General features: G+C 46.9%; 1 protein-coding gene across 1 annotated transcript in view; it reads right to left on the reverse strand.

The window, feature by feature from the left end:
* Positions 1 to 572: 572 nt before the first annotated feature.
* Positions 573 to 25,379, reverse strand: part of LOC147895207 (uncharacterized) — a 115,630-nt gene continuing 90,823 nt past the window's right edge. The window contains exons 18-19 of the mRNA XM_087383564.1: positions 6,193 to 6,255; positions 573 to 1,062 (exon numbers count right to left, since the gene is read on the reverse strand). Coding sequence (XP_087239690.1) covers positions 940 to 1,062; positions 6,193 to 6,255 — 186 coding nt within the window. The 3' untranslated portion in view covers positions 573 to 939. The remainder of the gene's footprint in view (positions 1,063 to 6,192; positions 6,256 to 25,379) is intronic.

Below are 25,379 nucleotides of genomic sequence, written 5' to 3' on the forward strand. Positions count from 1 at the left end.
AGGGCGAGCAGGGGCGGAGCGGGAGGAGCAGGAGGTGCAGGAGCAGAAAGAGAGAGAGAGAGAGAGAGAGAGAGAGAGAGAGGAGTGCACACACCATGGATTACATGTGCACTACTTCAGTATAAGGAAAAATGGCTTATATACATGTGAGTGGATAGGGTTTAGGTACCTTAGTCTGAACAGAGTAGTCCACATGGGATGTGCACCTAGAAGTCCAATTTACACGTTCTAGCATGCCCCTCATAAGATGGGCTTACTTTCATACACGCATAAGCAAATCAAACCTGGTAAGACTACACTAGTATCATACAATTTTTGGAAGGTTGTTCCTCCTTCTAGGATATACTCTGTGTGGAGGAAGTGGTAAAAAACAGGTTCAGCACATTCTCATTTCCTCACACGGAAAAGAACATGAATGATGTCAACATTCTAGATAAATTATCTTTTCACAAGATTCAATAACTGAAACATGTAACAGGCATCCTCATTGTTCATGCTTCCATTGTCAAGATTTCAAAAGAATGACATGCTGAGTATCACAAGCTTCTGTTGAGGATTCATAGCACTCTTATATATGCAGAGTTGATGACTCCTTGACCTGATTGTAGCCCATATAAACATAATTCAAAGTAATACAAAGGTAATGAACAAAGTTTCACACATTCTCAAATCAATTAGAATCACTAGCAGCAACACTAGGACTGCAATTATGAAGTACCCTCCTTATGACGAAATACGAATCATCCTTCTCAGTTTAATTGACCAAAGAATTTATTCGAAGGGGAGAGATCAAGATTGTCAATCTTCTCAAAGTATATACAAAGATGCCAATGTTTCTATTCATAGGGTGACCTATCTATAGAAACGGATATACATCTATACTGTAATTTTACAAATTCATTTGTGTTGAGAGAACCTTTGTAGGAGGCAATTGCCAAATCAAAACTCCATGTCTTTCAGCTCGTGTGGCATGAAATCCTCATTGGTTCTGTAACTTTTGTCAGGTGAGTAGTAACATAAGTTTGTTACATGAGTTGTGTACAAACAAGCAAACCGCTCCACCTGTAACAAAGATGGTCAATCCATGTATGGCTGATTTAAACTTAACAGTTTGAAATCGACAGATTTAGAACCTATGGTCGATGAAAGTTTAACTATCAAATTATCACATTTCCGTTAGAGAGAGAGAGAGAGAGAGAGAGAGAGAGAGAGAGACAAACCAGATACCATTTACTATCACATGTGATAAACCAGATACAAAATGGTATAAATGATGAAATGTAAAGAGAGTAGTTAGCAAACTGAAAGACAGAAAGTAGTATGACTCTTGAAAATATACGAAACAGGACTACTTTGTAAAGCATCAAAGTAGATATAAACAACAGACCCTACCTGTAAATCCACTGTTTTATGTAGTAGTCATGACCGATCTGTGTTTGTGGTGTCCAGCCACGGTCCAAGAGACATCACATTGTGTATGGTTGAAGGTGTGAATCTTTAAGATTCATAATTTCATATATGTTCATCCTACTAGAGGATCTGGTATGAGTTGAATATGATCTCCAAATGGACTTTCAGGCTCACAGAAATTAAAAAGAAGAAATAAGATGTTGCAATACCCTAAAGCTGGAGTGACTAGAAGAACTAAGGAGAAGGAATCATTACAGGTTGATGGAGGTGATGAGTTGGATGGCTCAGGAGGACATGTGCAAGATGTGGAGGACTGGGGAGACTCCTTTTGGACCAGTGGAAGTAGCTCATGATGACATTCCCTCATGTGTGGTTGAATACTTAAAAACAGAGAGCTCATCTCCTTCCTCTGCTTTGCGATCCTCCTGTCATTCCTTCTTGTCCTCTTCTTAACGCCCCTCACCTCCAACACTTGAAGCATCTTCTTCTCCTTGCGCAACCTCCTCAATAGTCTAGCCTCTTTGTCTCTGCCTCTCTTTGTTTCTCCCCCACGTCCCCTCCCCTTTCACATATCTTCAATTGCTATTTGCAGCATCCTGAAGACCACCTAAGTGTTAGAACATGAAGTCAAGTTGAGTCAGTTTTGGTGTATTCTAGTGAGTCCTAGTGTGAGTTTTAGTCTAGTGTGTCTTATGGATGCCATGTGTCACATTGGGAGTTATCCCATATGCATTGGTATTCATATGTGTGTGTGTGCTCTATATAAGAGCTGTACTTGTCACTTGTCACATCAATCAAGTATCAAGCCTACAAGCTCTTTGGTCCACATGTGAGTACTTTCATTTTGGTTCATTGCTATTGCTATTTCATTTCCATTACATTATGTCTCTCTTTGAGTATCATTATCTCTCTCCCTAGCCTACCCTCTCTGTCTCTCCCTCTCCACCATGTGCCTTCATGTGGTATCAGAGCCTCCCTTCCTACCTTCCCTTTCTTCTTGCTCTACCTAGAGGATGAGAGAAGCCCGCAAATAGAAGCTACCCTCTCCTCCAAGGTAGAGCTCCCTTCCCTTAGCCTCACCATTGTTTGAAGCTGTTGAGGATCAGCCTAGAATGCCTCGCCATTAGCTACTCCTTCAACCCAAAATGCCTAGCCATCAGCAGCTCTATTAGACCGCCATCAGAAGCCCTATGAGCCCGTATACAAGCCCGTACCAGCCTGCAAACAGCCGTACAGGCCGTACGGATTGTACGGACTGGTGAGCTGTACAATCTGCCCGCTGGCCTGCCCGTACTGCCCTCGGGACAGCCGTCAACAGTAGCTGCTCCAGCCTCGATTGCTGCACCACTTGCAGCCGCCCCTGCCCTCAATTGTCGTGCCATTTGCAGCTGCCCCTTCCCTCGATTGCCATGCCATTTGCAGCTTATTGCCTCGAAATGCGCGTCATTGCTGCTGCTCATTGCCTCTCCAATTGTGCATGAGGCCCTCACTTTGCTCTTCACAAGTGCCCCCAATTCGTTGGTGCCCACGATTTTCAGAGCCTTAGACCAGCTCCTCCGTTTGCTGGTTATTCTTTTCAGCCTGCTGGATTTGCTACCTCAGGTTGATACCATGGGGGCCTGTCCTCGTGGAGACGTCACATCAGCACAGGAGAAAGCAATAGCCCTTATTAGTGTGAGATTGGATAACAAATTGCTTCATCATCTTGACCTCAATGCTTCAGCCATAGAGATCAAAGCCAAGCTCGAGAATCTTTCGCCACATCTACTGGACCTAACCAATGAGCTTTATCTATTCTATTGCATGATCTATCACTCTCTCAAGTAATAGATAATGATTAGTAATATTTGGGTACTCTGCCTTGGGTTGTTTCCCAAAAATGAATGAAATAAATGATGTGTGTTGAGTCGATAAAGGTCCTCTGCCTTATATAGTCCTCCTACTATCATGCATTGCTTTTATATTGGTGATGTGGCTCCATGTCCCTAATTAGTCCGTGGAGCCAAGAGGGGGATGTATTGTGGGAGCCATGTATTGGCTTTGATAGGGTTTCATTATCAGGCTTGGTATGTGAGTTCCAGGATGTTGGTGCATTGGTTTCCTACACCGCTAAGTTGGTCATGCATCCATGTTGAGACATGGGCCTTTGAGTCATGTTTGGGACATAAAGCCATGTAAGTGCTCAATCCGACCTCTAAACCATGCTCAGACTTCAGCCTCTGAGTTAGCATGGGAGCCATGTCTAGTTCTAACATTGCACGGAGTAGTAGATTCCGTCATTGTCATGTTCTGGTCCTTGGTTCCATTCCAGTAGTCTCTCACCTTGCCTTTATGGGGGGGGGTGTTAGAACATGAAGTCAAGTTGAGTCAGTTTTGGTGTGTCGTAACGAGTCCCATTCTGAGTTTTAGTCTAGTGTGTCCTATGGATGCCACATGTCACATTGGGAGCTATCCCATATGCATTGGTATTCATACGTGTGTGTGTGCTTTATATAAGAGCTGTACTTATCACTTGTCACATCAATCAAGTATCAAGCCTACAAGCTCTTTGATCTACATGTGAGTACTTTCATTTTGGTTCATTGCTATTGCTATTTCATTTCCATTTCATTATGTCTCTCTTTGAGTATCATAATCTCTCCTTGCTCCCCCCGCCTCACCCATTGCGCTCCCTCTCGCCGTGCTTGCCCCTGCTGCCCCCATCCTACTCGCTGCACTCCCTTTCCCAACCATTCTACATTCGTTCCGTGCCACACACCTATTTGTGTGGTTCTTCCTTCACACCCGTCCGTGTCAACTTTGCTTTTGCATTTCTTCGCATCGTCCTTCAACCAATAGATTTCGTCCTTTCGCTCCTTGCCCTTTGGCTCCTTCGGTTGGTTGTTGGCCCCATTTGTTTGAGGCTCAACATTGCCTCACCTATTTGTTGAGCCCCACCTATTGAGGTTCAATATTACTCCCAACCGTTGCTCTAGCTGTGTCTTCATAGCTTAGATTTGCTTCATTTGTTTTCATACGCCTTTTCTTTGTTTTCTCTATCCACGGAGCTGTCGAGGGTATTGCATATTCCACTATGAGTATTTTGCTTCACTCTCTGTTACTTTTTACACTTTGTGATATTGATCTTTACAAATCTTGCCGAATATGATTCTCTCTCGATCTGTTGTTCACTTGTATATCTTCATCATTGTATCCAATAGAATCATTCGGTTGTCAGCTCTACTACTGCTATGATCATTTCATGCTTGGCAATTTGGGCCTTGATCGCTCTTGCCCAATTTTGGTCTATGTTGAGGGGCACTATGAGCAAAATCAAGAAGTCAATTTCCCTCACTTGATATTGTAGTTAGCTTATCTAACACACAGCCAAAAGATTTTTGTGCAATTTCACATTGCCATCGGTTGGAACCGCGGTCTTGCCTCAGGCACCAATTTGCCATGAAGTATGGTGTGAGTTTGTTCCATCTTTTGCTTTCTTTGTTCCTCCCTTATTCTCCTTTCCCAAGCTTCATCGATTGCGGCCTGCTCGTCATGGGCGGTGCCTTGAGCACCTTCCGTTAAGCTTCCTTGTGTTTCTTCCATTGTTTCTTGCCCTTCGTTTTTGCAAAATCTGGCAACTGACTCTTGTGCAGCTCCCTAGTTTTGTAAGCCCAAGTTTGCAGTGTGTCCTCCAATTTATTTCCTTCCATCACCCAATCAAAGTCCTTCATTGTCTTCCAGCCATGATGTTATTGTTTCTAGCTTCTGTTGCTTTATAAGCTATAGCAATTGCTTGGAGCTTGTCCTTTGCTGCCTCATTTCTCCCCTCAAAGATGTCAAATGCAACGTCTCAATTTGGTAAATCCACCGACTCTTGCTCAGATTCCATCATATCCCCACTTCAGATGCATCATCCTTAGATAACCCATGTGACAATTACCATGGAGGTATTTCTCCTCTCCTTAAAGAAATCACTAGAGGATATAGCAAGCCATCTATTACAATGCATTCCATTTTAGCTTATTGTCTTAGCTTACAGTTATCCGCATAGTACTAGACATACACTTTTTGTTGCGTTCAATTAAGTTCTAGGTTTGTAGATATTTGATTTGCACTAGTCCTAGTGCTTTTTTCAATAGAATGCATATTCTAGATCCTTCTTACCTCTATGGAGCATCAATTATTGCAGACTCTAAGAATTTTGTCATGCCCATTCTCAACATTGCAATCTTCTTCAGAATTCCTTTCCTAAAAATCTTGCCATCAGTGGACAAAGTATCCAGTTGTGACTGAAATAATTATTGATCTTGCAATGGTTCCCTTTGAGAATGGTAGAAATCAAATTGAATTTCGTGCAACATCAATATTTTACTTCAGATGTACTCTTCCTAAGTGCATAGAACAGTTTAGTTTGACTTGATTTCCGTAAGAAAGCTCAAAGTAAAACTTGTTTACTAGCCTACTTGGTCTTTTGACCTTATCAACAGTTCTTGATTTCAGAAATCCTTACACTATTTACACTCTGTTATCACAATCAAATCAAAATCGTGATACATTGTTTCAGCATTAAAAAGCCTTATATTTTTTTCAAATAATTGATACACCATATCTAAATACCAAAGTCCGTGCACCTAGTTCATTTAGGTTTCCTCTAAAGCTTATAAACACAATGCTAAATGAGCCATACAGCTTACTGCTCACTTTTAAGTTTTATGTTAAAACAGGAAGATATATGCCTGCTAATACGCTGAGACTACACACGTGGTATCATTTTACCAATTCTCATGTAAAGGAGTCGCCTACCTGATGTGCAAAACGAGAATTTTGGTATCCTGTCTTCATGAGCTGTCCCCACGTGCTATGAAACTGCACACAATCACGTTTTCACAAACAATGTTCAGTTAATGTTTAAAGAACACCTTAAGATTACCTACCCTGATGAAAATGTTATCAATTCAGAGTACCCATTTTCACAGCCCAAGGTGCTCACTTTACAATTCCAACAAGTATGATATCGACTGTTCATCCGCTACAGTTACACTTTTTATAGTAAAACCAAAATAGTCATGTTCCTCATCCACTGGGCATTTACATGCTTTCAATTCTATTTTGCAAGCTTATTACCTTATCTTCAATCCACCCCAATTTTCTTGGTCATGCTTTTCTAACCATTAGACCTGTTGAAAGTGCTTATAAACTGAGGTCAACGAAGATTAAATCCAGATTCCAACTGATTGCCTGCTCATAGTCATGATAGAGTACTCTTCTAGTTTATTTTAAAAAGACTCTGAGTACAACAGGGTTTCAAGAACGCAGGACATTCATTAAACGCTCAAGTGCTATAAGGCGGCATAGTAGACTATGGCATATCCCTTGATGCTGGTTTCCAATAATGTTAAGTATTACATGTACTGTGGACCCTAAATTGCATTCTTCTCTGAGTCTACTGCAGGGTTGGTGGGCTGCCAGCCAGAAGAAGTATGAAATCTTCCTCGGCCGCAATCTGGACCACAACCGCGTCCAAAACCTGGAGCGAACATCCCGGGGCACTCTCTGGGTCACCCAGTGTCTCTCCCTTGAGGAAGTCCATCTCGATGAGTCCATCTGAAGTCTCCTACCAATCCGTGTGGTGTAGGAAAAGAAAGGCACCTCATCTATCATCTCAGCTAGGCCGCCCCTGGAGGGCCAGAACCACTCCCCTGGGTCCCACTAGACCTCCCTCAAGGGTCGACCCTCCCATAGCCAGAGGCACCATCTAGAGGCAGTCCTGCTCTTAGATACTAGGAGGATCAATGTGCCACTCCTTCCCCAAGCGTCCTACCACTCTGATCATCTGCCAGTGTATCCCATCAAGACCCCCATCCATCTCAGGGTCACTCCCAATGAGGGGCTGAAGTAGTCCTCCAAGGCCTACATGGAAGAAGCCGTGGTGTGTGCTGCCGCGCTGCATTGAAATCCTCAAGGGAACACCAGTATGGGAAAACTGCCCCAACCATCTGCTGTCTCTCCAAATGTGAAGTCCTTCCCACCAGGACTCAATAATGGCTAAGTCGATCTCGCCCATCCGCTGCCCTGCCCCTCTCAGATGTGCTAGGACGTCAAGCCTCGCCTCTGCCTCCATAGGTAGTCTGCTCCAGCGACCAAAGGATCCTACTGGACCACTGTCCCATTGTGCCCAACCAATGTGACTTCACTGCCCAAGCATACGTCCCTCCTGATCTCTGACCTCTGGGTGCCACATAAGGGGCTGACGCTCGAACTCCTCCCTGCATCTAGGCAGAGCACAGATGAGACCCCCTGCGAGTCTCTGACAAGAGTCTCTGACAAGCCTTGTGAAGACTCTTCATCGGGGGGGGCCCTTCCCCGTAAGGGAAGCCTCTAAGAAGATCCATCTACCAAGAGCAGCCCCTAGTCATTTGCTTCAAAGATTCACATGCTCGACTAGCGACACTCCGACATCGAGCCACTCTACAAGAGCATCCCACCCTGACCATGGATGAGGATTTGACACCACTACAGATTGAGGAGCGATGAGTTCTCCTCCAGCAACGGGATGTTGCCCGCAAGGAGGGGAAATGGGCCATGGTCTGAGATGGTAGGTTGTTGACCGGCACCTGTCGGTCGTACCCCCTAGGGAGGCGGGGCCTGATGGAGAGTGTGAGGGAGAGATGGAGTAGGGAGTAGAGAGACACACTCAGAGTAGTCACACACCAGTGGGTGGGGATAAAAGAATGAGTGGTACCTCCCCAAGTACACACACTAGTATATATATGGATAAGACTAGGGCCACTAAGTACCTAAGTACAATGTGTACTTAGTGTACTTAGTAGTACTAGAAAAATACTGTTACAAGGGTGGCCAGTGCCTTTACCCCAACAACCTCCCACTTAAAGGCAGTGTGCCCATAAGAGAGAGTAAAAAAAAAACAGCAATATACATCATCATGTACAGGACCAGTTGGTCTGCTTATCCAATACCCATAAGCCGTCTGCAGTGTGCAAACCGCTCAGCAGCCAATCCTTTTGTCAACAGATCTGCTGGATTGTTATCAGTGTGAACTTTCACAAGCTGAAGTTGCTTGTTCTCAAGCACCTCCCTGATAAAATGATACTTCACGTCGATGTGCTTCGTCTTTGCATGAAAAACAGGATTTCGTGCCAACTGTATGGCACTCTGACTGTCACAACGCAACAATGGAGTATCACTAGAGTAGCCTAAATTTGCCACTAGCCGAGATAGCCATATAGCTTCCTTGCACGCCTCAGTGGCTGCAATATATTCAGCTTCTGTAGTAGACAAAGCAACGCATTGCTGCATTCTAGATACCCACGACACTGCACCTCCAGTGAAAGTGAAAACATAGCCGGTAGTAGACTTCCGGGTATCAGGGTGACCGGCATAATCAGAGTCTGTATAACCCTGCACTTTTGCATCTTGACTGCCGAAACATATACACAAGTCCTGTGTACCCTTTAGGTATCTCATGACACCTTTCACTGCATTCCAATGCTTCTTGCCAGGTTTAGCCATGTATCTGCTAACCACTCCCACTGCAAACGCAATATCGGGCCTGGTTGCAACCATAGCATACATGAGACTGCCACAAGCTGATGCATACGGAATCTTTGACATCTCAGCTCTCTCAGCATCTGTCTGAGGGCTGTCCAAAGCGCTGATTTTCACATAAGGAGGTAATGGAGTACCAATACTCTTCCCCCCCTCCATGTGAAATCTCTGCAAGACCTTGCCAATGTATTCCTTCTGAGATAAGTATAGCAACCGCTTTTCCCTATCCCGAAGTATGCGCATACCCAATATATGGTTGGCATCACCAAGATCCTTCATATCAAAGGTCTGGTGCAATCTCTTTTTCAAGGCATTCATTTCCTTATGAGATTTTCCAGCAATTAACATGTCATCCACATACAAAATGAGGATAAGTAAACTGCCATCTGAAGCTTTCTTGGTATATAAGCAGTGATCAATGTCACTTCTCCTGTAACCCTGGGTTCGCATGAATGTATCAAACTTATGATACCATTCCCTGGGTGCCTGCTTTAGACCATAAAGACTTTTCTTCAGTCTGCATACAAGCTTCTCTTTGCCCTTCACTGTAAAACCCTCTGGCTGCTGCACAAAAATTTCCTCATGTAAATCACCATGAAGAAATGCTGTTTTGACATCCATTTGGACCAAATCCATATCTGCATGTGCAACCAATGCTAATACAGTTCTGAGTGTTGTCATCTTGACAACGGGAGAGAATATCTCCTCAAAGTCAACACCATATTCCTGCTTGAACCCTTTGGCAACCAGTCTGGCTTTATGCCTTGGCTTTTCACCAGGTGTGACTTTAAGTCTATAAACCCATTTGCATGGCAGTACCTTTTTACCAGTAGGCAAGGGTACCAATTCCCAAGTGCCATTCTTGTGAAGACTGTCCATTTCAGACTTCATAGCAAGATCCCATTGAACCTTGTCTGCCCTCTGCCTAGCCTCTTTGTAGCATGAAGGCTCTCCACAATCAGTGAGCATCAAATAATCAATGCCTGGAACAAATCTTTCTGGCTGCCGCGTCTGTCTGGTTGACCTTCTAACCCAAAGACCATCATCTTGAGCTGGCTGTCCAGCCTGTTCATCACCCAGAGAAGGTGGCTGTTCCATGATTCCTGGCTGCATTTGCATGTCAGGAAGATCACCTAACTGTGCCTCATCCATTGGGATGTTTTCTGCCATAACTGGCTGTCCATTAGGATCTGCTGCAGCATCATTTAATGGCTGATTATGCTGCTGTTGTGGCTGATTTACAGCCTGTCTGTGTTGCCCATGATGCCTGTCATCATCAATAGTTACTTTTAAAGGTTCCTGCTGTACAACAGGTTCCTTGAACATGATGGTTTCATCAAACACGACATCATTGCTGCGTATAAGTTTTCTGTTCTTGGGATCCCAAATCCTGTAGCCCATCTCACCTTTGTCACCGTAACCTAGGAATATGCATTTAAGAGACTTTGGATCCAGTTTAGTTCTGTCCTCCCTGCGTACATGCACATACGCGACACAACCGAAGACCCGTAGGTGTTTGTAAGACGGAGGCTTGCCCGTCCATGCTTGTTCAGGCACACCACCACATAGTCTCTTGTTTGGTGACCTGTTAATAAGGTGCACAGCTGTCTTTACAGCTTCAGCCCAAAATGTGTGGGGCAATGCAGCATGTGACAACATGGATCTGACTTTCTCTTGAATGGTTCTGAACATTTTTTCAGCTGTACCATTCTGTGGAGGATCATATGGTGCAGACAAAACCCTTTGGATACCCTTTGCCTCACAGAATTCTTGAAATTCTTTGGACAAGTACTCTCCACCATTGTCAGATCGTAAGGCTTTAAGAGATTTGACCCCAATTAAAAGATTGACCTTTGACCAAAAAAAAACTGTAAGTCAAATTTGCACTTTCAAAGCATAGTAGTGCGTTACGAGATAGCCTGATGCATGTAGAGTGCTCCCAGTTGACAGATTTTTGGTCAGGCTACAAAAGCCCCAAATTTGACTAAAGTCAAACTTGGTCAAAATCGACCAAATCTGTACCAAATGTGGATGTACTTGCAGCAACAAACTAAAGCATTTGTCCCAAGCATAATAGCATCAAAAGCCCCTTGAATTGGCTGCACATTCCGTGCATTAACACAGTAAATGACATCAACTGCTACTGCTCACAAGGCATGTGCGGGTACACACTGACAAAAGCATAAACCTCTGCCAAAGTGTCAAGCATACACACTGCGAATCTGACAATGCATACACTGCAAGTATCAAGTACAGATCTGTGCTGGCTGTACTTGTCACTGACTGCTTGTTTTCGGTGTCCCCTCAATAGGCGATACTTCGGGACCTTGGCCTCTACGTCGACGTCAACCGCATCGGATTCTCCGATGAGTTCGTCGCTGCCATGGAGCCCCGCTTCCAGCGCGCCTTACGCTCTATGGCGGATCTCGAGGGCGGGGTTATCGCGAATCTGGACGAGAGGCGCCCAATGTTCTCTTGACCTCCGCCTCTGGCAACCGCACCGATGCAGCCGCGCTATTCACGATCTTGCAGCCGCCGCTGCAGCCACGCCTTTGCGTGTCCTGGTCACGCCCAATGAAGCCGTGGCCTGCGACCTCCACGCCGTTGAAGCCGTGGCCTGCGCTTGCGCCCTCGCCAATACAACCGTGGCCTGGCGCTTGCGCCCTCGCCGTTGCAGCCTTTGGCTGCGTCGTGCAGCCACGCGTTGGCTGAGCCGCCCGCGCTCCCGCCTTTCAGCAGCTCCAGCTACGCCGTCCGCGCCATCGCTTGCAGCCGCTCCAGCTACGCCGCAGCTACCACGCCCGCGCCTCGCCTTGGCCTGGCTATCGCTTGCTTGAGATCCCGCCTTGCAGCCGTTGGCTGTCGCGATCCGTCCGTACGGCTGTACGGACGATGTACGGCCGTACGGACTTGTCCGTACGGTAGGGGTAGGCTAGGGAGAGAGGGAGTGGAAGCAAAGGGAGAGAGCCCGTTGGCTCTGATACCAGTTGATGGAGAGTGTGAGGGAGAGATGGAGTAGGGAGTAGAGAGACACACTCAGAGTAGTCACACACCAGTGGGTGGGGATAAAAGAATGAGTGGTACCTCCCCAAGTACACACACTAGTATATATATGGATAAGACTAGGGCCACTAAGTACCTAAGTACAATGTGTACTTAGTGTACTTAGTAGTACTAGAAAAATACTGTTACAAGGGTGGCCAGTGCCTTTACCCCAACAGGGCCTATGAGACTCAAGTTTCCGAGACCCTAGCTTGCACCATTTGGACTATAATGGTACCTTATGGTCAGACCCAGGGAACTTATCGGAATCTTACATAGGACGAGACATAGTCTTTTACACAAAACACACCAGAGCCCAGAGCGTCCACTACCGATAGTCAGTGGCTACACATGGGAGTCAGCCTTCAGGGATGAGACAAGGGATACAGGAGGAGTTCGAGGATCAGGCAGGGTCATAGTATTGTACAGGTCTTCCTCGTTGGAGCCATCTCCATTGAGAGGAAGGACGCACACTCCCAATTCATGTGGATTCGAATTCAACGCACAACCACTCGTGACCTTTTCATAGCAATATGCTACTTCTCGCCAAACACGTCCCACTTCGCCAGAGTGGCACAAGAGGAGGGTGAGACATCGCCATATGCACCCTTACATCAAGATATCCCAGACCTTTCAGCCTGCGGGGAAGTTCTCCTTGTTGGGGACTTCAACGCTAGGACGAGCATGCGCCAGGCACCACTCTTGGACTTTCGAGATTACTCTATCATGCTACTAGACATGGACCTAGACGGAGCAGGTATAATCAGGATCTCATCGGACCGACACGTTACACCATATGGACACGCGCTCCTTGATCTGGGTAGGATGCATGATCTCATCATCTACAAGGGGCTTGACCTATGGCCCTCCTCAGATGGTTTTACTTGCTTCCCACACGGGGGGGGGCACTAGTGTAGTAGATTACATCATGGGATCCCCTACCTTCCTCATGTATCACCGACTTCACCGTAGCACCACTCCCTCCAGGAGCTGATCACACATACCTATTCTTCACTATCGCCACCCCACGCTTAGCCACACCACACACACCACATAGGAAGCATGACACCTACCACGACATACACTTTGATCATAGCCTCTCCGCTGCCTACTCTAGAGGCCTAAACAGACTCCTAACCTACATTGATCACATACCACTCATAGAGGACCGTGCCGCCCTGATTAGTCGCACAGTCCACAAGGCTGCCCTCCAAATCTTTCCCCACACCACACGGTCCACTAGACCACCACCTCTTGGATCTGTACCCTGCAACAATTGGTACGCTGCGGAGTGCAAGGCTTATCGTCAACAACTCTGACTTGAAACTAGATATCACCCTGAACACACCAGACACGGTACGCAAGTACCGACATCTCGTACGTCAGAAGAAGCAGGCATTTGTTCGTCGAAATGAGGAGCTGCTGAATATCTTGTACAGCAACAACTCTAAGGATTTTTGGCGGAAATTCCTTGAGCGTAGGTCTCCATCACCCCTCACCGACATGAGAGTTTGGCACACGTATGCACGCCATCTTTGTGATGTCCCACATCAGCCTACTCCAGATCTCATACACACACCTCACCCCACCACTTGCACGTTGTTCACCAGAGGGGGAGTCAAGGACGCGACATTGAAACTACACAATGGCCGAGCTAAGAATCACGAGGGGCTATGCACTGAGTTTATTGCATATGGGATTGACACGTTAGCCCTGATCCTAGCAAAGCTATTCAATGACGCTGTTTGCCTTGGCTTCCCCCGCACTTGGGCACTCAACACCATCACCCCCATCCACAAGGTAGGGGGTCCCATGGACCCGAGTAACTGCAGGACTATCATGATTGGACATGTGATGTCCAAGATCTATGCAACAGTATTGGATGTGTCGGTCAGCCTGTTCGCAGAGATGAGAGGGCTCAGAGCAAAGGGTCAGGCCGGTTTCAGGCGAGACCATGGGACTTTGGATCACATACTCATACTTAGGAGTGTCATTGAGGAGGCCAGATCACGGAAGGAGAGGGTATATTGCTGCTTTGTGGATTTTTGCAAAGCCTTTGACACAGTACCTTGAGCTCGTCTCAGGCGCAAGTTGGACAGATGAGATCTTGAGTACCATAGGGGTCAAACACGGTTGCCCCTTATCACCAACCCTGTTTGGCCTCTACATCGATGAGCATGAGACTTTCATGGGGGCTTCTAGAGGGACCAGTTGCTCACTTACCGGGATCATCATCAGGATTCTTCTTTATGCAGATGACATGGCACTCTTGTCGTCCACACCCGAGGAGCTCCAGCGACACCTGGATGTACTACAGGCTTTTTGTTTATCCCATGATTTGGAGGTCAACCTTGGCAAGACCAAGGTCATGATCTTTAACACCTCTCAAGCAAACATGCAACGAAAGCAGTTTACTTTTACTTTCGGTGGGTCACCAGTTGAGATCGTATCCTCATACACTTACTTGGGGGTCATCTTCTCCGGCCCGATCTTCACGATGAGACCAGCGATGTAGGCCACCCAGACTAAGTAGGGGATACGCCTCACTGGCTCGGCTAGAGAGACAGTGCTTCCACTCCCACTTTTAGGACCCTCAGACCAAGGCTCTTCTCTTCGACTCCTTGGTCCGACCAGTCGGTATGTATGGCAGCCCTTGTTGGGGACCTGACATGTCAGAGATAGAGTGGACACGGGTGGAGCGCCTGCAGATCCTCATGTTCTCACGGATGATCCGAGGGAAACCATCTGTACCACATCACATCCCATTCAGGCCAAGTTTGGTGCTTCTCCACTCCAGCTAGATGCAGCCTTTCAGACCATCACATATCTACACTGGGTTAGATCATATGGGGACTGCACATCAGGGAGATAGAGATTACCATGGTTGGCTCTCGATTCCTCCACGAGGTTGGCAACAGAGGGAGACGAGCAATGCTGGTATGCGCGGACTCACAGGTGGTTTGTGAGACTAGGGTTTCACATCGATAGGATACCTCCTTTTCAGTATAGTTTAGATGCCCCTCCGATACTCCCACCCACCATCCCGATCGGGCCACACACCAACCAGGTCATTCGAGAGGATCTCCTACAGCTACACACCTTCAGGACCTGGTTGAGGGAGCTCCCACTGAAGCTGAGTTTCTACAGAGATTACTGTCTTCATATTTTGTCGGAGGGATTCATCACACCACCGGGGTACACTGAGCTTCATATGCCTCACTCACTACAGATCTCCATCGGATAGTTTTGGGTATCATCACACCGCCTTTGCATAGAGAGCAGCAGAGCAGAGGGAATCCCTAGGGAGCATCCATATGCATCTTGTGCGACTGTCAGGAGGTTGAGTTGGAGGAGCATTTTATTTTCAGGTGCCCAGTGTACTATGAGATCCGAGGGCACTACCACTGTCTCTTCAAAGATGGCTCCACGCACCTTTTTAGATTCCTCGCGTGCCTACTCAGATCAGAGATGTCTCATGACATTCATTCACGAGGGGGTCCGACACAGAGAGTACTTACTCAGGCGATGGGGCTTGGCCACACCATCAGACACCTCTCAGAGCAAGATTACAGAGTTCTTCCCATCGAGTGACATTGATCGTCCAGTGTCTAGCCGCAGACGTGACAAAGACCCTGACCCAACGACCACAACACGACACACGAGACATCGAGGGGACACAGATCACTTTGGGGGACCTCCCGTCATTGTTTAGACCCTGGATACGCCCCACGAGAGTCACGATAGCTCTGGTCTTATGTTGAGCCTCCTCCAGGAGACCGAGACGCACAGGACCCCTTGACGGACGTCAACGTCCCATCATCGGCTATGCACCAGCTAGGGCGACATGACATACAGAGGATTCCGCTCCGCTCTAGTCTTTTTTCTTTTCATTGTCATACCCAGATGTATTTGATTATGTATGATCAGACTTAGGATTCAGCATCGGTGATGATGCTCATTTTAGTAGCTCCACCCTTACTGTGATTTGTATCAGGTTTTCTTTCAGTCTCATAGACCCATCGGTCTTTTGAAGACTCTAATAAAATTTCTTTCTTTCTTTCTTTCTTTCTTTCTTTCTTTTCTTTCTCTGGCAGCCCCCTCTCCCTCCTCCCTCATCGCAGCAGCCTCCCCCTACCCTCTACCCTCTCCGGCAGCCCCCTCTCCCTCTCCCTCATCGCAGCAGCCTCCCCCTCCCCCCTACGCACCCCTCTGCGCCCCTCCCTCTTCCTTAGCGTCACTCCTTCCCCCCTCTACACACATCCCCTCTGCGACCCTCCCTCTCTCTCAACGCAACCCCCCCTCTCCCTCCTCCCTCATCGCAGCAGCCTCCCCCTACCCTCTACCCTCTCCGACAGCCCCTTCTCCCTCCTCCCTCATCGCAGCAGCCCCCCCCCTCCCCTCTATGCCCTTCCCTCTCCCTCAACATCACTCCTTCCCCCCTCTACGCACATCCCCTCTGCGCCCCTCCCTCTCCCTCAACGCAACCCCCCCTCCCACTCCTCCCTCATCTCAACGCAACCCTCCCCCCCTCTCCCTCTCCCTCAGCGCCACTCCTCCCTTAACGCAACCCCCCTCCCTACCTCTACGTCACTCCCTCTCCCCTGTCCTGGTACCCACCCCCTACCTACGCTCCCCTCCTTCTACCCGCCCCCTACCTCTGTCACCCCTCTCTCCCTATAGCTCTACATCCGCCCCCTCCCTCTAGCTCTCCTACCACTCCCCTCCTGGCTACTTACTCCTTCCTCTCTCTCCCTTTACTCGGCCCAGCTCTCCAGGCAATCTATCACACTCCTCTCCCGGGTCTCGACAGGCCCTTCCGGCCAGGTGGACGTCCAAATGTGTACTGCATTTATTCAATCATATGACTTTGCAACATACACATTTGGATTCTTGAATTCCCGTCATATGTTCACTCCTAGTCTCGTATCCACATATCTCCGTCTTCCCACACTTCCCTTTTTGCCACCTCACACCGACTCACTCACATTCTTGTCCTTCTTGTCTATGTATAAACCTCATCACCGGGGACATGAGTGCAAGAAGGTTCTCGAGGGAAACAATAGAGAGGCGCTTTTAGCGAGGTATTTGTTCACTCACTTCTACTCTGCCACGGGCCACTTCTTCATCACCAAGGCGACCCATTCTGGCCTAGACTCCATTCTCTCCGTCACTCCCTACAATTTCGCCTCACTCTTCTACTCTACCTTCCATAACACAGTCCGCAAGCGCCGGGGAACATATACATGTACTTGTGGGCCCAACCTCACCTTCTTACTTCACCAGTGGAAGGCCAACCCTCCTTCCATTGTCACAAGTCGCCTCCCTTCGTCATCCCTCTCCCCTCCTGTCACCCCCTCTTCCATCTCTTTCACTGTCACTTCCCTAGGAACTACCTCCTCTCCTCTTTCGACAAGGAGGGCACCTCGGCGAGCGCAACCTGATGCAATCTACCCCCAAGCTTCTTCAGTATATTCTATTACAGGTTCCCCATGTCTCGTATCTCCATCAATTACTTCACCAATGCCCACATGCCCGGACTTGCATCTCTATCAGTCACACTTGTCTAGGCTTCTCCACGGATCTCTGGAGTTTCAGTGGGTCTAATTGCACCAGGTCCACCCCCTGTTGTACCAGTGACGACGGGTGTTGTACCAGTGACTTCCTCAAAAAGTGTATTTTTGCAAAGGACTGCAGCTGTTTCATCTTCCCTCGCCACCACTTTCACCGATGCAGTCATCACCATAGTTCAGGCGACCTCTGACCATGTGTTGGACCATGTGTTGGACATGAATCTTACTCTGGGCCCTGACTCCCACGGGCTTTCTCAGGGGCTGTCTTCTCAGGGATTACTTCACATTTCGGCCTCCCCACCGCGACCACCACAGGGCAAACATAGGAGCAGAGACCCCGGAGTGGGAGCCCCTCCCCAGGAGATCCTCCATCAGCCACTTCAGCATCAGAGGAGGTATTTGGGGGAGGGAGTTTGCCCGAGTCTGTGGATTGCCCACCCCTTCATCAGAATGATATGTTCACAGCTTACATAGCTGCTTCATCAGGCCCACCGCTTTCAAATGTTTCTCTTGTGGAAAAACAAAATGAAGATTACAGCCAATTACTATCTGTTCTTCACAGGAAACGCTCACCAGTATGTGGGGAAGAGGAGGATCTGAATCAAATCTTCACAATTCCTTTGCAGGAATGCCTCCCACAGAACAGAAAGACCTCGAGGGCCCCGACGTCCAGGCAACCTATCTACGGAGGACATGTTCGAGGAATCGGGGGACGTGATTAATTTGGCTGACAGGATGAATTACAGCGATAGGTACGCCTGGATGAAGAGGTCCTTGCATCTTGCTCAGCGTATCATGGATGGCACTTTCACGTAGCTACGGACAGCAATCTTCAATTCCAACAGGTTATGCTCATAAGCTCCTCTCCCAGCAGCAACATTTGAAGTTAGAATTCGAGAGAGCTCAGACAGCCCAGCAGTGCAACACAGAGGTGACACTTCGGCAACAGGAGGAAAGGTGGCAGAAAGAGACCAACTCAGCTATTCACGAGCGTGACATCGCTTGGAACATTCAGCGGTCTGCCCTTGAGGATCGCCTCCACAATCACAAACAGGAATGGGAAGTAGAAATGACAACAATACGCAGCCAGCATGCAACAGCTCTGGCAACTTTGCAAAGCCAACATGTCACACAGGTGACCATATTTCAACAGGAGATCGCACAGTTAAAGGAGTCCTTGTCTTCCTCAGAGATTGCCCAAGAAAAATCAGAATCTAGAGTGGCTGAATTGGAAAAGAAGCGTTCAACCATGGAGGAAGAATTCACAGACCTTCGGACACAAATGGCCACCCTCCAAACTTCCCAGTCCACCTTGCAAGGGCAAAAGGATCATTACTACTGGCGATACCACCGGTATAAAACCAAATATGAAAATCTGAGAAACGTGATGGACATGATTGAGGCTGAGGAGGAAACACACCATCTAGAGCTACATATGATTGGGGCAGAGCAGATGGGTGATGGTGAGCAAAAGGCCATAGAGCTACATATCAAGGCGGAAGAGGAGAAGGCAGAGGAGAAGGCTACTGATGACCTCCCTCAATAATTTGATACATGGGTTTTTGGTTTTTTTTTGCACTGTTAGATTTTTGTCAGGCTGATTGGCTCTCCATGTAAATATCAGGGTGTTTTATCTCAAGATGTACTCTGTTTTTTTACAATTTTCCATGCTGTCCCTTATCAAGCAGCACTTTATTTCCCAGTTTCAATTAAATACAAATTTTGGAACTACTCGACGGCCAGCCACGTGGTCTGTACCATTTTCTTTTCCTACTCCATCACCATATCAATGGTTTGTAAGTTATTTTTTCTTTTGACGGGTTCCCTCCTCCATTTCTATTCACCGAGATGGTGAATGATAGTAACAGGGGAAACTGTTACAACAGAAACAACCTTGACCACATGACGACAGATGTTGACCACATGACGACAGGTGTTGACCATGTGTAAACACAGGTCAACCACACGACATGAGGAGTTGATCACATGGGTTCATCCAGGAGTACTATCCGAGGCAACCATGCGTCAATAAATGTCAACCACAGGTTGACACATGTCAACCACAATTCGACACATGTCAACCACAGGTCAACCAGGAGTATCATGCCCAAGGCGATCTCATCGAGAGCTGTGCACATGGAGAGTGAGCTTAGCACATGGAGCAGTCAAGAGTATTTACAGTTACATAGTGGTTCAGTGGTGCAGTGATCCAGCTTACCTCCACATGGAGAATCTACACCATCCTGACTAGAAGAGGCTGGCGAGTCAGGGAGTCACGAAGTTACAGTAGCCATCAAGAGAGCCAGCGGCGCAACCGCTGTCCTCAACAACTAAGGAGATAAGAGGATGACCAATGGGAAGAAAGGGGGAGATCCTCAGCGAAGAAGGGACCCTCCAAGGCAGGGGATGAGGATGAAGGCGAAGGTGGAGAAGGGGGGGGGGGGGGGGGGGGGCATTAAGCACTGTACATTCAGAATTGGACATTCAGCATTGAGCATCCAACGTTCGGCACTGGAGCGGGAGAAAGGAGAGTGTGAGGAGAGAGAGAGGCTGGAGCTACGAGCTTGCCAAGGAGAGAGTGTGGAGAGACTTGTGTGTACCCTCTGTCTACTATGGGGATAGACTTGTGTGTTCTTGTGACTTGCAACTTGTGACCTAGAGACACTGGTCCAGTGATATGTACTTTGGCCATCTTGGTCACTTTCTCATTTTTCTTGTCTCTTCCCGATATGGGGATTGTTCACTAGTGTATGACGAGATTTCCTTATTCTGCTTATGTTGTGGAGTTCTCAGGTGATTGTCATTTAGCATAGTGCACTCGTACGCCATTGTTCATTGCAGTATAGCATACGGCACTCGCACACCACTGCACGGTGCACTCTGCGCGATCCATTGCATTAGAGCATTGCAACACTCATGCTTCTCACGCCAACGGCCTTTGGCCTCCGGTAACACCTCCGGAAGGATAGGAACCCCTCCCCTCAGACACATAGACCTCAACCTGAAGATCACCATGAAGGAAGGCAGTCTTGATGTCCACTTGATGAACCTCCCAATGCTGATGAGATACCATAGTAATAACACACCTAATAGTAGTAATGCGTGAGGTGGGAGCAAAGGCCTCAAAGTCAATGCCGTGTTGCTGTGCATATCCCTTTGCAACCAAGTGGGCTTTGACGCAGTCAACATTGCCATCAGCTTTCCTTTTCACCTTGTAGACCTACTTTGTGCCAATGGCACGCTTGCCTGCTAGCAAGTAGCACAACTCCCAAGTGTTGTTGGCATGAATGGATTCAAGCTCAGCCTTCATGGCATCCATCCATTCCTTGCTGTCAAAGGCATCCTTGTGACATAAAGGTTTCTCATTGCGAGCAGTAGCAACCAAAGCTTTAGCCATATAGTTGTCATTTATTTGTTTATGCACACCTCTAGTGCGGGATGGCAAAGGCTCAGCTTGTTTGCTGTCCCTAAGTGTGTCCAAAATCCATCTCAGGACTTATTTTTTCTGTTTAATGACAGCACTCTCCTGCGCAACTGCCTGCTCAAGAGCATGATCATCAACTAAAGGCATATCAGGCTGAGCAGGAACTATTGGAGGAGGATGTGCACTGGTAGAAGTGTATGGCACAACACTCTGCACTGGCTGCTCTAGATCTGTGGGCGAATGAAAGAGAGGCAACAATGTATCAAAGACATTTTGAGGAATCAACAGTAGGCTGTTTTTTGCATTCCAGCCAAGGTAAAGGCACATTTTCAGCGAATAAAACATCCCCACTGACAATGACCTTGCTCGTGCTGGGCTGATACAACTTGTATCCCTTGCTCTCCGCGCTATAACCAATGAATATGCATTTTACAGCTTTGCCTTCAAACTTGTGCCTCAACTCAGATGGTACATGAGCATAAGCCAATGACCCAAAAACCCGCATATGAGAAATTTCAGGTTTGCGACCGTGCCATGCCTCATAAGGTGTGATAGTCTTCAATGCCTTTGTGGGTGCCTGATTGAGCGCATAGTTGGAGCACATGACAGCATCCAACCAAAACTTATTTGGCAGAGACTTTCCTTTGAGCATGCACCTGCCTATTTCCATCTTTCACCAATTTTATCTCTCTGCCAGCCCGTTATGATGCGGAGTATAAGGCACTGTACATTGTCCTTTGAGCATGCACCTGCCTATTTCCATCTTTCACCAATTTTCTCTCTCTGCCAGCCCGTTATGATGCGGAGTATAAGGCACTGTACATTGATGAATGATAACCTGAGCTGCCAAAAAATCAGAGAATTCATGGGACATGTACTCTCCCCCCTGTCATTGCATAGAGTAAGGAGCTTGTTCCCTTATTCATTTTGAGCCATGGCAAGCCAATGTTTGAAGCATGGGAACACATCAGATTTGGCCTTCATGCCATATATCCCAGCAAATCTAGTGTAGTCATCCACAAAGGCCCCAAAAGATGCTGTCCGCATCGGCCCGCACACATCCACAAGGTGAAGCTTCCTGGATGCACCAACAACTGTCCCATCCTTTGTAAATGAGAAACGGTGCATTTTGCCCAACAAGCATCCCTCACAAACAGGTTTAACCAGTGCATGCATCGGTGGGAGAGCAACCACCATGTTTTGTGAATGCACTTTAACCAAGCTTCTCTAGTTGAGGTGACCCAACCTCACATGCCATAAGTGGGAATCTGAAATTACAGATTCAGCCACCAAATTTGCCTTTATAGCAGGTTGTTCGTCATAAACATCAAGATGATATAGCCCAGAAGAAAGTGACCCAGTAAGTACTATAATGTCATCGTACCGGTTGTCATACACGGCACATCGATAACCATCAAAGAGAACCCGAAAGCCATTCAACGACATGGTTGCAATGGAGATGAGATTCTTTTTGATACCTGGGACAAACAAACGTCCATGAGCGTGATCGTATCACATGAAACTGAAGTGACCTCGAGCTGGCCAATCCCTTTCACGGGATATGATGCATTGTTGGCACATGTCAATGTGCCACCATGTTCACCCTTCTCAGATCTTGGCCAGTGCTTGGACAAATACGATACACACTCTGATGGCCATTTGGGCGACCATGCAGGGATCATCTCGAGCAGCCTCCTCAAGGAGAGTTACTTTTCTCAGAGATTGGAGAGACTCTCCCTTCTTTGCTGAGACTTCTACAGGGTTGAGATGGCATTTTCAGCCTCAGCCTTGGTTTCTTTCTACCTCATTCCTCTGAGGTGTTCTTTATTACATGCTTAGCATGGTGTATTTCCGCACAGAGCTTGCTCTAGCGGGTTTCTTTCTTACTTAATAGAAGTCTCTTTTTTGAAAATGTGCCACCATGTGGAGCAGCCCCCAATGTCTAAAAGAGTGATCTGCAAGAAGTGATGTGCTTAGAAGCACCACTGTCGAAGCACCAATCAGACTTAGAATCTAAGACAGACAAGGTTGTAGCATGCTTCTCTGGATGGTACTCGCATGTCACGGTGAAAGCCCACTCATGGTGAGCAATGTTTGCTGCCTCATGACCATGATATGGGGCAGCAGCAATAGTAGTGACAGCAAGTCCCTTTTGCTGCTTTTTCTTTTCAGAAGCGATGCGCGTGCCACATTCAGAAATGTCATGTCCTGGCTTCGGGCAATAATTACGTTTGCTGTTTTTCTTCTTTGCATCAGACGGGGCAGAATTAGATGAGTGTCCAGCAGTAGATCCAGAAGGCTTGGGTTTGCTGTAATTTTGCCCGTTCTTTCCCTTATTTTTGTGATTAGCGACAAAATCCTGATTTGCAATTTGCGAAGGAGCACGATTTGTGCGACTCTGCTCTTTCTGCAAGAGAACGGAAACAAGCTTGTCAAAAGTATAAGTGTTGGGATTGCCCATGGCAACCAACCTCAATGTAGTAGCAAACCCCTGGTAGGACTCAAGAAGTCCATTGAGTGTCGTAGACACTACCTGAGCAACTGAAATAATTTCATCCTAATTAATGAGCTGCTCTTGAAAATCCTTGATTTTTGTGATGTATGAATCCATGCTGTCCCCCTCTTCCATTTTGACATTCTCCAAGTGCCGCGTAAGAAAGCAACACGTGCCTCATTGCGAACCTGGTAAAGTGAGCCAAGATGTCCCACACAGCCTTTGATGTTTTGCAAGACCAAATGTGAGGAATGATATGTCTCTTGACTGAAAAAGCAATGATAGAATGTGCTTTGGCATCTCTACCACCCCATCTGGCATGTTCAGGTGTAGGAGGTGTGGCTGGAGTAGTAGTAGATCCAGAGGTGGCTGTAACAGCTGCACCAGCGGTGGTAGTAGATCCAGAAGTGGTTGTAGCAGTTGCACCAGCTGTAGTAATATCAGACGTGGATGCCACAGAGGAAGGTCGAAGATCCGATCCTGAGACAATGCCCCAAAATTTTTTGGCAACCAGCAAATGTTTCACCATGTATGACCACATGGGAAAATTGGGTCCATCGAGCTTGTCCTAAGCTGAGAGCATGCCCATCCAATCGTTGCTTCCCATGGCAAAAATAAATCCTGAAGGAAAAATGTGCACTCAAGAGTAGCCTCAAGGCTTTCGCTTGCAAAATGAGCTGGCTGTCCAAAAATAACAACAAATGTCAGGCAGTGACAAACCAAAAATTGACTGCTCAAACAATTAGCTTAATGCACGTGCTGTCCCCAAAAATATGACCTGCAAAACAATATTTGTCTAGTCAAAGGACCCCCCTACCAAAGATACTTGTCTTGCAAAAATATCAGCCCAAAACAAGGGGCAAATGTCCGCAAATGTATCCAATGATCAATTGAGCTCTAAATGTCCCAGATGGAGGCTGCGTGCTCAAATCTGACAAGACAACAAGCCCAAATCAAGGGGCAAATGCATAATATACCCAAATTGAGGTGAATAAAGCAAATGTCATTGCAATGGACAACAAATCTGGCAAAAGCCCCAAAATCTAAGAGGAAATTGGAAAAAGTCCCAAATTGTGCCTGCAAGTTGCAAATGTGATTCAATGTGCTGCAATTCCAAGACAATGTCAATGTTCCTGCATGTCAATGTCTACCAAATGCCCAAAATTGGTTGTACCAATCCAATGTCACTGCGAATTTCAACAAAATTGACAAAACCCCCACTTTCTAGAAGGGCAAAACTATCAAATTTAGGGCAAATGACCAAAAGCCCCAAATTTTGCTGAAATAAAGCAAATGTGACAAAATAACCTGCAAACCTAAAAATATCATGCAATCTGTCAGCAATAGATCCAAAATCCCCAGTGTCGGAGTGGAAATGAAGTCAAAATAGGGCAAATATTGCAAAAGCTCCAAAATGTGACCAAAGGAGCAAATGTCACTGCAAAATCTGCAAATGTGACACAAAGCCCCAATCTCTAAAGCAAAATCACCTCAATGTCACTGCAATGTGTGCAAACGTGACATAAAAGAGGGTGAAAAGCTTCAAATCCAACTATACCAGGCAGACCTGAGTCAAGAGGGAGAGCATCCCAACCAAATGATGCTAGAGCATGTTGGAGCACTTGGAGGAAGGCCTGAACGACTGTAAAGAGTCCAGATCTGAGCAAAAAACCTCCAAAACTATTCAAAAATGCTCGAAATCAACTTCTGACAAGTTGTATGGATTCCTGGCAGCATCGCGCACGTGTCACTACAGGTCCATATGGGCGTATGGCCATCTGTACAATTGTACGGACAAAAAATTCCTGGCCGATATGGTGCGGGACAAGGTTGTTTGTATGCGGGCAGTTTAGAAATTTCAAAAAACATTGAAATCCGACCTCAAAAGTCAAAA

Source organism: Dipteris shenzhenensis, chromosome 13 (genome assembly GCF_047967505.1).
Source record: "Dipteris shenzhenensis isolate YYH24624 ecotype China chromosome 13, Dip_SZ_1.0, whole genome shotgun sequence".
In the NCBI taxonomy this organism is placed as follows: domain Eukaryota; kingdom Viridiplantae; phylum Streptophyta; class Polypodiopsida; order Gleicheniales; family Dipteridaceae; genus Dipteris; species Dipteris shenzhenensis.